Source organism: Bidens hawaiensis, unplaced genomic scaffold (genome assembly GCF_021521415.1).
Source record: "Bidens hawaiensis isolate Kalapana, Puna unplaced genomic scaffold, B.hawaiensis_p1.1 tig00024830_1, whole genome shotgun sequence".
In the NCBI taxonomy this organism is placed as follows: domain Eukaryota; kingdom Viridiplantae; phylum Streptophyta; class Magnoliopsida; order Asterales; family Asteraceae; genus Bidens; species Bidens hawaiensis.
In genome coordinates this window covers 265455-281127 of record NW_027505047.1, presented here as the reverse complement: position 1 = coordinate 281127, position 15673 = coordinate 265455, and the positions used below count along the sequence as shown (strand labels likewise).

The 15673-nt window shown below is 39.4% G+C and overlaps 1 protein-coding gene and 1 pseudogene across 2 annotated transcripts; both read left to right on the top strand.

Moving 5' to 3' along the window:
• The first annotated feature begins 1701 nt into the window (after positions 1 to 1701).
• On the top strand, positions 1702 to 4005 carry LOC143610193 (uncharacterized). The gene is made up of 3 exons (XM_077084737.1): positions 1702 to 2731; positions 2811 to 3154; positions 3256 to 4005. Exons 1-3 carry the CDS (start codon positions 1702 to 1704, stop codon positions 4003 to 4005), a joined length of 2124 nt encoding a protein of 707 aa, XP_076940852.1.
• Positions 4006 to 4009: 4 nt separating this feature from the next.
• LOC143610183 (secreted RxLR effector protein 161 pseudogene) lies at positions 4010 to 5464 on the top strand (annotated as a pseudogene). Its single transcript, XR_013149546.1, has 2 exons — positions 4010 to 4108; positions 4375 to 5464. The product of XR_013149546.1 is annotated as a secreted RxLR effector protein 161 pseudogene (transcript).
• Positions 5465 to 15673: the final 10209 nt, after the last annotated feature.

The window sequence follows — 15673 nt, the reverse complement described above, 5'->3', positions numbered from 1 at the left end:
TATTTTCTTTTACAATTATTTTATTGTCAAGAAAAGAAAATTAGTGAAGTGGTTGATATAAATAAAAATATTATGAATTAACATACCAATAGGAAGAGAGGATGTGGACTCAAACTTCATTATTTTAATAGTATAGGTAGATTTAGGCTTTTGTATTAGATGCATATTATAATGTTTATTGTTAATGTGCTTTTGTTTAGTTATGGTTGTAATGGGAGAATGGCCAAAGAAAAAGCCCAAGTTGGGCCGGACCAAGAGGCCCATATGAAATCGAACCCAATCCGCACTCTAGACAAGAATTTTAAAATAATATCAATATTCCACTCTTTCTTTCTTTCATATTGTGTATGTTTCTTAATCCGAGATCCGAATATTCTTGGTGATTTCCGCTCACCAAGTTTATGGATTGATCCTAGATTAGTTGTTAGCTAGATCCATAACGAGACCTACACCTTACCCAAAAAAATAATTCCAATATCAAATAACATCTTTTAAGGCCATGTGTAATGGAGGGGCTACATTTGGGGGTGATTTTTGAAACGTGGCGCCACGCCAGCAATAGACGATTTTCATTATAGAGGTAGTGGTTTGTAGCCCAAAATCGCCCCAATAATGATAAAAATATTATTATTTTGAGACTTAACCTGACGACAAATACATGTCGCCCTCTCAAAATCCGGGGGGGGGGGGGGGGGGTGTTCATTGCAATGTTGGGGGAGATTTTTCCATTCATCGTCCCTGTACAATACTTTTAGTAGCATATAGAATAATTATATAACAATAAATCATAACCAATATATTTTCTTTGATACAAGTTTACGTAGCTGGCGATTATGTGAAATGTGTGAAACAGAGTCCGTTGTAGGGAATTTTAAACGAGAGTGTGGAGAAGATTACTTTGGAATCTGGTGGGGTTATGTGTTTTTCTCATATATCAAGCCCTGTAATCGTCGGTGATTCTAGTTGGAGTAGTAATAACAAATTTGACGAAAATCCGAAGATGCCTGCGCAGGAGTTTCTAGTAGACGTGGCGGACGGCTTGAGACAGGCTCTTGGGTTGCATCTTTATAATTTTGATATGATTATGGATGATAAAACTGTTGGAATTAATTACCGAACCATCCTTAACTATATGTGGCTTGCGGTATAAGGAAGGGGTCTTGGAGTGCAAGTAAAGTTAGTTAAGGATAAGAGATAATTATCGAGTTTGGATTAATTATCTGAATTAATTGTTTTTTAGCAATCCTAGTAATAGTCTAACATGTATAGGTTAGGTTATAAATACCGAGTTATGGTATGGATTGTAATATGAGTTTTTGAGTTATTTTTCTTGGATTAATAAAAGCATTGGAGAGTTATTCCAAAACCACGTTCGTTTATTTCTGTTAATATCAATTCACTTACGTGAATTGGTATCAAAGCTTGAGTAATTCACAGTCACCATCGAAGGGAGCAGGAGGACTTGTTCCAATCAATCAGAAATCAGATTGTGGCAGATAGCAAGCGTACAGATTCCAAGATTTAGGTGTTTGTTCAAGGCAGACTTCAATCCAACAGTTGGGTATCGATCAAGTGCAGCAGGGTTCAATTCAATTCAGTAGATATTACATCAGCATCTGAATTTGACCAAGGAGCAGGGTAGGGCTGGAACATGATCAAAGGTTTCAAGTCAGGTACAACAGAAAAAGAAGATCGAATACCATGGGTGACGTAGGTAACAGTAACCGAAATCAGAACACGAAAGAGAATAGCTCGACATCATTAATTTGTCCGATGCTAACCTCTACGAATTACACGATTTGGGCTATGAAGTTATGGGCAATCTTTAATGTTCATGGGGTATGGGAGATGATCGACCCGGGAACGAGTACGGATGCCAAGAACAACAACATGGCGATTGCTCTATTATTCCAATCGATTTCGGAGGCAATGACCTTGCAAGTGGGGAATCTACCGACCGCTAAGGAGATGTGGGACACGATTAAGGCCCGACATCTAGGAGCTGATCGGGTAAGGGAAGCACGACTTCAAACTCTCATGGACGAATTCGATAGTTTAAAGATGAAAGAATCGAGTACAGTCGATGAGTTTGCAAGCCAAATAAATACTCTAGCCTCAAAAGCAGCCTCTCTTGGTGAAACAATTGAAGAATCTAAGATGGTTAAGAGATTTCTTAGCGGGCTACCAAAGAAAAATTTTATACATATGGTAGCCTCGATTGAACAACTCGTTAACTTGAAGACAGTTGGTTTCGATGATGTGGTGGGACGTTTAAAAGCTTATGAAGAACGGATTAAGGACGAGATATGTCAATCCGAGGGTCAAGGGAAGCTGATGTTCCATAAAGCCGAGTATTCGAACCGTGGTCAGTCGAGTAACACACCGAGTTCACGGGGTCGTGGACGAAGCCGGGAAACCGGGGGAAGAGGAACAAGTCGTAACCAAACCGAAGGACAGGTGATGGTAAATAAGGACCGTTCTCAGATCAAATGTTTTCGTTGTGACGAGATGGGACACTTCGCGTCCTCGTGTCCGGAACGAAGACGAGCAAATCAAGAAGCAAACCTAGCCGAAACAAACCAACCAGCCGATCGTGACCCGGCTGGTTATTTAAACCTTCACGAGATTTTTTATTTAAACGAAGAACGAGTCAACCCGAAAAGCTTAGAAGCCAAGAAAGTTGAAGAAGACACTTGGTATCTCGACAACGGAGCGTCGAACCACATGACAGGTAACCAGTCGTATTTTTCCGAACTCAACAATATTAACGGGTAAGGTTAAATTCAGGGACGGTTCATGTGTTGATATAGTCGGTAAAGGAACAATATTGTTTACTTCAAAAACCGGAGATCACCGGGTTTTATCCGACGTTTATTTTATACCAAGTTTAAAAAGCAATATAATTAGTCTCGGTCAAGCAACCGAGAACGGGTGTGATGTTCGGATGAAGAAGAATTATTTACTCTTGTACGATGGCGAGGGTAAACTGATGATGAAAGTGTTTCGAACAAGGAACCGGTTGTATACGGCTAAATTAATCGTGGGAGCTCCGGTTTGCCTATTATCGAGACTAGACGATCCGGCATGGCTGTGGCACGCCCGAATGGGCCACCTAAACTTCGAGGCAATGAAGGCGTTAGGCACAAAAAATATGGTACGTGGAATTCCTTTAATTTCTCATGCTACTAATTTGTGTGATGCATGTTTAGTAGGGAAACAATCAAGGTTATAAAAGTCAGTTTTGATCCATCACAGGAGGCCGATGAATCAAACCAGTCTGCGGATGCCTCTAGTACAGCCCAAAACTCTGAATGTTCAGCCCATTCAACACCAAACAGCACCGGGTCAGCCCAGTTGCTGAACCGCAGCAGCAACCTAACGGGATCAGGTACTGCTCAGTTTTCTACCCAACACCAAATCAGCCCATTTGCAGCTCAAAACAGCCCAGTTGCAGCTGAAAACAGCTCAGGTACAGTCCAAAATTCAACTGAAAATCTGATCCGCAAGTCCACCAGAATGCGTGCGATTCCGTTACGATTAAATGATTACGTGATCGAAGATGGGGTGGTAAGAGGCGATGAAGTTCATTTAATAACTACCGACGGAGAACCGGGTTTGTATTCCGAAGCGAAAGGAAACATGAATTGGGAACGGGCCATGAAGCAAGAGATCAAGTCAATTGAGAAAAATAAAACGTGGTCTCTTGTCAACCCGCCAAACGGTGCAAAAACTATTGGGCTCAAGTGGGTATTTAAGATCAAACGAAATGCCGACGGGACTATTAATAAGTATAAAGCTCGACTTGTTGCAAAAGGTTACGTGCAACAACCCGAAGTTGATTTCGAACACGCGTTCGCACCCGTAGCTCGACTCGAAACCGTAAGACTTCTTATCGCCCTTGCAGATAGTAATGGTTGGGATTTACACCATCTTGATGTTAAATCCGCGTTTTTACACGGCGAACTCAAGGAAGAAGTATATGTTTTACAACCGGAGGGATTTTAAAAACCAGGGCGTGAGGGAAAAGTTTATAAACTTTCTAAGGCTCTTTACGGTCTAAGACAAGCTCCACGAGCTTGGAATACCAAGCTAGACGGGATTCTTAAAGGTCTAAAATTCCAAAGGTGTGAAAATGAACAAGCGGTTTACAAGAAACACACACCGAAATCGGTCCTAATTATTGGCGTTTATGTGGACGATTTGGTGGTGACAGGTTCGGATAAGACCGAAATTAATGAGTTCAAGAAACAAATGGCCGAAAAGTTTGAGATGAGCGATCTGGGTAAGTTATCTTATTATTTGGGGATTGAAGTTAATCAAATGGCGACGGGATTGCAATTAAACAAAAAGCCTACGCGTTGAAGATTTTGAAAGAGGCTAATTTGCAATCGTGTAATCCGACTTATTGTCCGATGCAACCCGCGGACAAGATGTCAAAGTTCGAGTCAGAACCGGAAGTAGATGCAACGGAGTATCGGCGACAAGTCGGTTGCCTTCGGTACTTGGTTCATACTCGACCCGATCTCGCGTACTCGGTTGGAATGGTGAGTCGGTATATGCAAAGCCCGAGAGTTCCTCATTCGGTGGCGGTGAAACAGATTATGCAATACATACAGGGCACGTTAAATTATGGCATCAAGTATGGTCAAGGTGGAACTGGTTTACTACTCGGGTTTAGTGACAGTAGTCACAATATTGATGAAGATGACGGTCGGAGCACCACAGGTCATGTGTTCTACTATGGTGATGCTCCTATTACATGGTGTTCTCAAAAGCAAAGTACAATTGCTTTATCTTCATGTGAAGCAGAATATATGGTGGCATCGACAGCCGCGGGTCAAGCTGTTTGGCTTCGAGAGTTGTTAAGCGAGATTACTGAAAAGGCATTGCAGAAGGTGGTATTAAAGATCGATAATACGTCTGCCATAGCACTTGTGAAAAATCCCGTTTTCATAGTCGAACCAAGCATATCAAATCCCGTTTTCACTTTATTCGGGACTGTGTTCAAGATGGTGAATTGGATGTTGAACATATTAATGGCAAAGAGCAACGGGCCGACATACTGACGAAAGCTCTTGCAAGGACTAAGTTCAAAGAGATGCGGGATTTGCTCGGTGTTAAAGATCTTCCTATTCCGGTTCGGAAATTAGGGGGGTGATTGTTGGAATTAATTACCGAACCGTCCTTAACTATATGTGGCTTGCGGTACAAGGAAGGGGTCTTTGAGTGCAAGTAAAGTTAGTTAAGGATAAGAGATAATTATCGAGTTTGGATTAATTATCTGAATTAATTGTTTTTTAGCAATCCTAGTTATAGTCTAACACGTATAGGTTAGGTTATAAACCGAGTTATGGTATAGATTGTAATATGAGTTTTTGAGTTATTTTTCTTGGATTAATAAAAGCATTGGAGAGTTATTCCAAAACCACGTCCGTTATTTCTGTTAATATCAATTCACCTACGTGAAAAACTAATAGGTATCTTGTGGTTGATATTAATTATTTTCCTGGTTACGAGAATTACCATTTTATGAATCTGTAATGACTGATTTCTTATTGAAAATCAAGAAATCACAATAAGAAAAGAAGATGATGGAGAAGGAGGATGTGGATGTGTGGATGTTGATGATAAAATATCAGCTTAGATTCGTGTGATATGTGTTCTTTAGAAAGATTGACCAAGTTATAAGACAATAATTCAATAAAAATTTTGGTTAAGTTGTTAGTCATTTCAAGGAAGAGTTTCATGTGCATATTTTGTGGTTACGATGCTTTTGATGCATATTTATCACTTTTTGTTGCATATTTTCACTTTTTCTACGTTAAAAAAGGAGGTGATCCATTTCCATAAAATAAAATTAGTGTGTTTTTATTTGTTAAACACCGTTATTAGTTAACTTGAGAATGGCTTAAATTACAAGATCTGCTTGTTATATATGAGACGTAAACCTTTTATCATTTTCCCTCTCACAAGGGGGAGATGTTCACTTTAGAGAATGTACTCTAAAATTAAAACGTTCTTTAGAGCTAAAAATCATAAATTGATCACTTTTGTTCACATGTCACATCACGCTATATATTGTTTTAGTTGATCATGTAATTAAGGTCAATATGCCTACCAGTGACGGAACCAGAACATTTTAATTGGGGGGTCGTAATGGAAATGTGTATATTTTCGTTAACGCACATCATTTTGAGATCTTCGAACATATTAGGGGGGTTCCATGTAGTTAACTTTAACTTTGGTCAGCACGCAAAATGAGACTTTACCACCGTGGAGCGGCTTTTTTCAAAAAAAATGAGGGGTAGTCACCTTTTTTTTTACCAATCGATGGGGCAAATGGTAATTGCAATCTAAGGAGTGAAAGGGGGGGTAGCTTGAAACCGTTGTAAAACGAATTCATTTTCAAAACTTGAAAAGCATCTTTCTCAACACAACATTAATTGGTTTTTGCTAGGCAGGTCACCAACAATTTCATCTTTAGATAACTCAATTTTTTCTCTGACTTCTTTTATTATTGTTTTACTTTTTTAGGATACAAATGATTTGATAACTCAATTTTTTATCTGACTTCTTTTATTATTGTTTTACTTCTTTAGGATACGAATGATTTGATGAATTTTTGATACTTTGTGTGGGTTCTTTACCCAAATATTTGTTTTACGCTTGTATTTCTACACATAAAAGTAATAGAAATAGTTAAAGAAATTGAATAATATAAATCAACAATCAAATTGTATGTTACTTAAGCAACCGTACCCTATCAAATATCAATTCAATATGTGTAATGTGTTATTAAAAGAATAAAAAAATTACTAGCTTAGAAAAATGACAAAAGTGAATTAATTAACTTACTTTATTGTTACAAAAAGTTGGCGTTGATTGACAGAGGCTTGAGCCTTTTCTTGAAGGTTGAAAAAGATGTGACCAGACGTAAGAGATTTGTTTAAAATATAAAATACAACCTAGGCTTTTAATTTAGATAGATGGGCCAAGCTAGCCTTTTTTAAAAGCCCACCGTTAAAATTTAATTATTTAACCCATTAAATGTTGAATTGCGTCTTCTTCCTTTACACTGTAACTTCCAAAAACTCAATATCTTGCAGGAAATTTACTCTAAACTGTCACTCGCTGCCGCCGGAAACCTCTCTTCACCCTTTTTCTTTACACTTTAATTATTTTTAACGGAAAATCAAGAGGGTCAACTATCTAAAATTTTTCTGGCTGAACACTTTGGTAACCTTGGAATTTGTCCGGCCGGAGGGTCAGCTGACCCGCTGACCCTCCCATGTTTCCGTCCCTGATGCCTACGGGAATCTTTGTAAAATAATATAAACTATAAAGCAACCTTAAAGGAAAAGCAAGTAGAATATAAAAGAAGAAAATTATAAAGTAGAAAAGAATAAGTTACAATAATGCCTACAATTAAATAAAACAAGAATATGAACAAAATCGTGGATCAGGCCTTGTTTTTTACACGGTTTCTCTAAAATCAATTTCGTGACTCATTTGATGTCTCTATTGATATAACAATCGTAATAATAGATAAATTGACCACCAAGCTCACAAGTTGAAAAATTGTATGTTTCTTCGTGGGATACAAATGTTAGTATTTCTCCAACTAAAGTAATACCTTAGTTTTATAATCATAATACAAAACCATTAAACCATTAAACCTTATTTAAAGAAAATTTCAAATTGCTTTAAGCACCCCTATTCCCTAGTAGCAATTTAACCGATTCAACAAGAAGTTGCAAACTGTTTTAAATTGTTGTCATTGCGACTTATTATTACACTTTTCAGGGAGTTACGATTCTATGAATGTCCCTCAGAGACCTGTGATTGAGTTATGAAGTAACCTTCGGATCAGCTTCCGAACCTAGGAGTGGGTTCTGACCCAACCCATGGACTAGTTCTAAACAGAGTTGTCTATGGTTCACCTCTAGAACAAACATCTACACTACAAATATAATTAACCAAGATCCTTCCAAATGAGAGGTTGTACGTGCGTTGCTTCTGACCACAAACCCCTAACTAAATGCACCTTCAGAAACAAAAGAAAGGTGGCTGAAGCTCAAGTGTGCAAAGTGCACTCAAAGTGACTTGTTGCGTCTAACGCTAACGTCACGCACACATGCGAGTTTTGTACCTTGGTTCCCCACTAGCTTCTTTGTCTACGGAAATACTATCTAAGGAGCGTTCTCCTTTGTAAAACCACTTCACGATTTACCCCTCCTCCTACGCGGGACAAGTTTCCACTCATTCCATTTTTTTCCCTTTCCCTCCTTTAATGTGGGACAAGTTTCCACTCATTCTCCAAACATGAAAATCACATTTATCTTACATCCATTTTGGGCTCATTTCAAGCAACCAAATAATAAATCAAGCACCACCTATGATATTAAAAGCTAATGAAAATAACTACGACAATATCTACACAAAATAGCGACAAAAATCTACAAACAATAGTAGAACATATGTGATGAAGGTCAAAGATGAAGTTACAACATGTCAAAGAAAAGAATAACACAAACATAAGAACGCTAACAACAAAATGCAAATTCAAATAAGAACTGCAGTATACATAAACATATGAAGAATGAGAAAAATGGGACACTTAAGACAATTTATGATAAGAAAAGCAGTAATTACGGTGAGAAGATGGATGGCTTATTACAAGGCACCAATGACCATGATTCACAATGTTAAGAGTAATGCTAGCATTTTAGTGTAACTGGATTAACTTGTCGACCAATGTAATCATAACAAACATTAAGCAAGGTAGGCTTGTGCGGAGAGCACGCTTGCTTCAGTTTGTTATGATGTTAGGGGCGAAGCCCCTAACGAACAGGATCCGGGGGCAACACCCTTGGTTGCGGTATCCTAGGGGTGGTAGCTTCTAGCGGGATCCAAGGTGCGGTAGTCCCTAACGGGGGTTAACATAATACTAAGTATTATTTGGAGGCATTATTACTTAAATTCAAATTTTGAATTAATAACTGCATAAGGCGGTTATATTCAACCATAACGGATTTGGAGATAAACTGGACATTCATTCAATTTCGTCGCTCTCTGGTTCATCATTCTCTCAAATTCATACTAAGTTTTTGTCTCTAATTTCCGAGTTTTATACAATTAAAGTATTTGGGAACCATTAAATAGCTTTCGAGCTGAAAGTTATCACACGACTTTCCTGAAAAATCCAGGTGTCAATTCCTAAAATCCCCAACAGGTAATCATATAATTTGTTGTTTAGGAAAATCACCTTGTGAAGAGTATTTGAATATTCTAATTTTGACGCTGCAAATCATTTTGTTTTAAGTTTTAGTTGTAGTCAATTTAGCATCAACTGTTTCATGTCTTCTTGATAACAAGATAGAGGAGACAATTGTTCCACGGATTGTGATTTATTTATTTCGGTTGGGGAGGCTTTAAAGGCCTCGGACCAGTGGCTATGTGGGGTGTGTATGCGTCCAAATGCTCTTAAACGGATGTGTCATCATGCTGATGGAGTCACCAAGTACAACGAGGGCGTGGGAGCTGTGGAGGAGTTTATTGTGGGGATTGATAAACCGCATGTTATGAGGGATGTTTCTCCCTTGATAGGGATAGTGGTGGATGAGGTTCTCCTTGACCGCGTCTTCTCTCTTCCTTTCACAATTGTTAAGAGCATCCCTCATAGTTGTCGTATGGCATTTGCTCAAGCGTTAACTGCGGCTCTGGGTAAGGTGGTTGCTATGCCAGAGTCTGTTGAGGCGTGGGTGAAAATTTTCTTGTTACCGCGGTGTACGTTGCGTGTTTTCAGACCTTCTAAACGTCAGGAGCGTTGGTCCGGTAATAGAAAGTCTTTGCAATGTCATAATATTCAACAAGCACTAACAACTTGGGGTGCTAAGGATGGTTTTGATGCGCTTATTTTATCCCTTTTTGCCACACCTATAGGGGTGAACTCGAGTCATGAGGAGCCTCTCGCTAAGCACGATGATGTTGCGGTATGCGCCAATGTGAAACAATGTTTGCGGAAAGTGACGGACGGGCATTTCACTACCGCCATTAAATTATTATGCTCTTCAGGTGTTGCACCTCTCGGCAATGACATGCTGAAAGCGTTAGTGGCAAAGCATCCCAATTTTCCCCCGCTGGTTATGCCTGCTTCATTGCTTTCTGAGCCTCCTCTTGTTGTTGATGAGGATTGTGTGCTTGGATGCATTAAATCCTTCCCTAAAGGGGCGTCATGCGGAAGAGATGGATTGAGGGCACAACATATTTTGGATGCATTTTGTAGAGAGGGGTCGCCGATCGCTGTTGGGTTACTAAAGGCTGCTACTGTGATGGTTAATTTATGTTTGCGGGGGGGGGGGGGGTGGGAGATGCCTAAGGGTTTTAGCAGAGTTCATAGCGTCGGCTCCTCTCACACCGTTGCTCAAACCGGAAAATGGGATTAGACCCATTGCCATAGGTGCCATTTGAAGAAGATTGATCTCTAAGGTGGCTATGAGGGGTGTTGGGAAAGACATTACTAAATACTTGTGCGACTTTCAGTTTGGGGTGGGAGTCCCTAGTGGTGCAGAGGCCGTTCTTCATAGCGCGAACATGTTTTTAAGTAAGTTTCATTCTGATGGGTCATTGGCTATGTTTACTATTTATTTTTGTATTGTCTTCAACTTGGTGGATAGGACTGCCCTTCTTAATGAGGTTCGGGTCCGATGCCCATCTATTTCCTTATGGGTGAACTATTTATATGGGCAACCGACCAGGCTATATGTGGGGGATGGCTACATTTGGTCCACTACTGGGGTTCAGCATGGGGACTCTTTGGGACCTCTTCTTTTCGCCTTAGTACTGCACCCACTTATTCATCTAGTCCAGAGTTCCTGTAAGCTTCTCTTTCATGCTTGGTACCTAGATGATGGTACAATTATTGGGGACTCTAAAGAAGTTGCTAAAGCTTTAGATATTATCAGGTCGAAGGGTCCCCGCCTTGGCCTTGAACTTAATATTAAGAAAACCGAAGTATTTTGGCCGTCGTGCAATGGGGTTAAGGTGCAGGAGAGGGTGTTTCCCTGTGAGATTGGAAGACCGGTGCTAGGTGTGAAACTCATCGGGGGAGCCGTTAGCTGGGATGCCGGGTTCATCAGTGAACTTGTTATGAAAAGGGCTTCGCGAGCTGTGGAGTTGATGAGCTATCTCCCGCATTTGCGGGACCCTCAATGCGAGCTCCTTTTGCTCCGTTCATGTATGGGAGTTGGAAAGTTGTTGTTCGGTCTCAGAACATGCCAACTTGTGTATGTAGGGGAAGCAATTTCTGTGTTTGACAATGGCCTTCGGGGGGCGATTGAGGACATCGTGGTTTGTGGTGGTGCCTTTTTTGGAGATTTTCAGTGGAGGTTGGCATCATTTCCGACTCGTTTTGGAGGTTTGGGTTTATGTTCAGCTTCAGACGTTTCTACTTATGCGTTTGTGGCCTCGAGGGCGCAATCTTGGGAATTTTCAAGACCACATTCTTCGAGGTTGTGGTATTGATGGGTTTGACTCCGATTATGGGAGTGCGATAGATCGGTTGCACATTTCACTTCCGGATTTTCATATTAGCGGTTTCTCTAATAAAGACACCGCCCTCCCAAAAGCCCAACATGCTTTGGCGAGTGCTCTTTATAGTGGAATCATCAAGAGTTTGGAAATGAAGTTTGATTTATCCCCTCGCCAGAAAGCGGTGTTTATTGTCTTCGGGCTCCTCAGGCTCAAGATTTCTTAAGTGTTCTCCCTATTGAAGGATTGGGCCAACATATGTCGGCTTTGGAGTATCGGGCCATCCTGAAGTATCGGTTAATGATCCCTTTGTTTCCGGTAGATGAGCCGTGCCTGGTTTGCTTTAAGGCTTGTTTGGATTCTTTTGGTGAGCATGCGATTCACTTCAAGGAGTTGCCTGGATTTAAGTACAGGCATAATTTGGTGAGGGATGTTCTATGCGATGTTCTTAAACGAGCCGGAATTTCGGCTAAAATGGAAGCCCCTGTAAACTTTCTTACGGATCCTCAAGAAGGAAGATCTACATTACGACCGGCCGATATTCTTGTTTTTGGGTGGGTGGGGGAAAACACGTTTGTTTCGACCTCACAGGAGTGTCCCCTCTTGTTGGGATTAGGGATAATGGGTTTGTATCAGGCTAGGCAGCATTGAAGGCGGCGTCGGGCAAGGTTGCTAAACACGAGAGAGCTTGTTTGGAGAATCAACACATGTTTATCCCCTTTGCCTTTGACACTTTTGGTTTCTTAGCTCCAGATACCATGGACCTTTTGAATAGGGTTCAGAAAGTTGTGCATTGTAACGTATCTTCCCATAAGAATTGAAACTTTGTTTTTTAGTAGGATTGGGTTTGCTATCCAAAAGGGGGTTGCGGCGCAGCTTGTTGCCCGCTTACCTGCCACTTCATTGTAAATCGTTTGGATGTTTCTATGATATTCTAAAAGAATAAATAATTATTATAAAAAAAAATTGTTGATAAAATTTCGTTACAAAGTGATGCTCGTGACCTTCTACTTTTGAAAATGTTGGAGTTGAACAGAAAAGGAGAACTTATTCAGGATAGTCGTAAATGCCATCAACCTGTTGGTTAATGTATTTCACTATAATCATTTTGTTATAATTAGATTCACTTAAGACCAAATGGTAATAAGAATAAACATTGATATGTAAATATTTTTTTTAACGTCTAGTATTCCTAGAACTCACTATCTTTTTTGATAAGAGTTATACACCTTTGTCAATAAACCAAACTTTTTTAACTTGATTTTTTGAAAGTGGATTTCAATTTAAAACTATAAAGGTTTTTATTTTTTTGACACAACATGCTTTTATAATGTTTAAAGATACCAAAGATATAAGAATTAAGTTAATTAAAAATTATGTTATTTAATTTGAATCAGAAAAATTATGCTTATAAAAAACATTTTTTCAAACTTAAATTTATAAATAGTAAAGAATTTCATTTATGAAGACTGAAAAAATTGTAATGGGAAGTATAAAAAAAATAATAAACCACAAAAATTCAATCCAGATTTTGATTTCAAAAACTCAATTTGAAACACATCAAAGTACTTAAAAATGAAAATATGATTGTTGTTTTAAGTAAAAAAGGTTATTGGTTTTAATACTCCTAACTTTCACTCGTTGACTGATATCACTTCTAACTTTCGATTTGTTATACACCACTCCCAATTTTTAATATATTTGCGTCTATCACTTCCTCACTAACTGACGGCTAACTTTATTAGTGGAGATGTTGATGTGGCTTTTATTAACAGAGCTGGCATATGGTGATGTTGATGATTAACGTCTAACTTCCATCTTCTTCCCCACCCATTGTCTTCTTCCTCTTTCTCTCTAAGAAAACCTGACTCTAGTTGCCATAACCGCCACCCCTCTACCACCCAAAACTCAAGCCACCATTATACATTAGCCGCAATTGAACCGAAGTTACCTACAGTCATCACCACCCTCATACTATCGACATGCACTAATTGAACCTATCATCATCACAACTCTGCCGTTAAGCTCTCATCCCCTTAACCACCATCGCAAACATCATCCTCAGATCCACCTCCGTGACCCACCACCATTTCCGTTAATCACCACTATCGCCACAGTCATCTTTGTTAACTACAACCAACCCTTAATTTTGACAAGATTTTAACATATTCGAACGGATTTGTTTCTAGAAATATCGCCTCCGTCCAATCTTTTTCTTTGTGTAATGTCGCCTTGCTCGCCCTCTCTCTTGATTCCTTGCTACCATCTTCATCAACTCTGCCATTATTATCTCTTTAGCGACTTGTTTATTTGAATATGAATATATATATATATATATATAGAAATGTAAATAGAATATGTTGACGTGTATTGCTTGTGTAAGTCCCGTAGATGGATCTTTCAATATGATATCAACACTCCTCAATGATATTGCGGAATATATCATAAGGTGATTCAAGATGAACACGTAAATAACACAAGAAGATGCTTCAAAACACATACGTTGTATTAACGTTGGGTGCTTAAACACTTGATTATACAAAACTCGTTCAACACACTAACAATGAACGCCCAACCTAACCCTATACACATATTCTATATATATATAGGAACACCAATCAAGCCCAACACATAGCCCAAGCCCACCGAGATCACAATGTGATCTCGGCTTACATACACAAATACATAAACACGACATACTATCATAAACTAATTACAAACCATAAATATAGACCCAACAATCTCCCCCTTGGTTTGTAGCTTTGTTCTTTAGTCGTGTTCCATGTTATCGATATCCGCATCCTTTAAACCACCTGCCTAAAAGCCAGCTCTGATAATAGAAGCTGCCATACTGGTGTATTCCTTTGCAGCCGCTTCAAAAATTGGATCAGTAATGATTTGAAACGTGCTGAGGGTCTTAATATCTCTTTTTCCAAACTTGAGAAAATCTCTCGGATCAACAAACCTGTATTGCCCTTTACCCTTCTGTAAACGTATGACAACGGTAGCAGTCTCACTATCAAACATCCAGAACCTCATATTATCCATAGTATCATCAGGAATGGCACTAGGAACAGGAATATGAGTAGCCTTATTTGTTGCAGGCCACATAACGTTCACCATGGTCTTCCCTATCCTTGGATCCCTAACCCCCTTAGCCTTCTTTAGAAAAGAATCAGCAATCTTCATGTTTGGGAACCCATTATTGACTTGTTATCTCAGAAAATTCCAGAAATCAGTGGATCGCATATCGTGAGTTGGGTTGTGGAATGGAGCTTTGATCAGGTCACTGAGATCTACCTTCGTCCAAGATCCAAAGTCCTTCATCTTCTTATAGTACTCAGTATTCCCAGACCTTCGTTTAACCCACCACATGTTATTTTTAGCATCAAAACCCCATGACATGATTCCAGAACGATCACCATATTTGTATGAGAATCCCTTTTGAAAAGTGAGAATAAACTTGTCTGGATGATCGGACGATTCAACATTCTGATTAGAATTCTTCATAACGAGGAGCTTTTTCTGAATGCGATCCTATTGTTCAGCAGTCTTGGGTGGAACTAAAAGATAGTGCTCCAGTGACTCGGATGCGTCAGCATGTGCAGATGTACGTAAACTGGAGCTTCCACCTTGATCGACATTGGTTGATTTCATGACAGGATCATCACTGCTCTTAAACTCGTCCCCAAATTTCTGAATGAGTTTTTGTTAGAGGTCTAGGTACATGGCAATTAATCCACCCATGCTGGACTAAAGCTCCTTAATCTTGGAATCTTTGTTAGAGTTGCTAGCTTCGAGTTCTTGAATACGTACATCTTTGACAACCGAGTCTTGTTCAAGTTCAAAGACTAAATGTTGTAAAGCATGTACATCCACAGGTTCAGCTTCCAGCATTACCCCTTGCCCTTATTCTGCAAAAACTGATCTTGCATAGCAAGAATATGAGAAATCTTATCATCAGCACTCACGCTTGACTGACCCTGATCATTTAGATGATCCAGATGGTGCAACAAAATTTGGGATATCTGCCTCAAAATCGAACTCTTCAGAAATGTCATCAAAAACCTGTTCTCGTGTTTGATGCTCAGTAGTAGATGGACTCGTATCAACATGAGTCTCAGGAACTTCCGACTCACGTTGA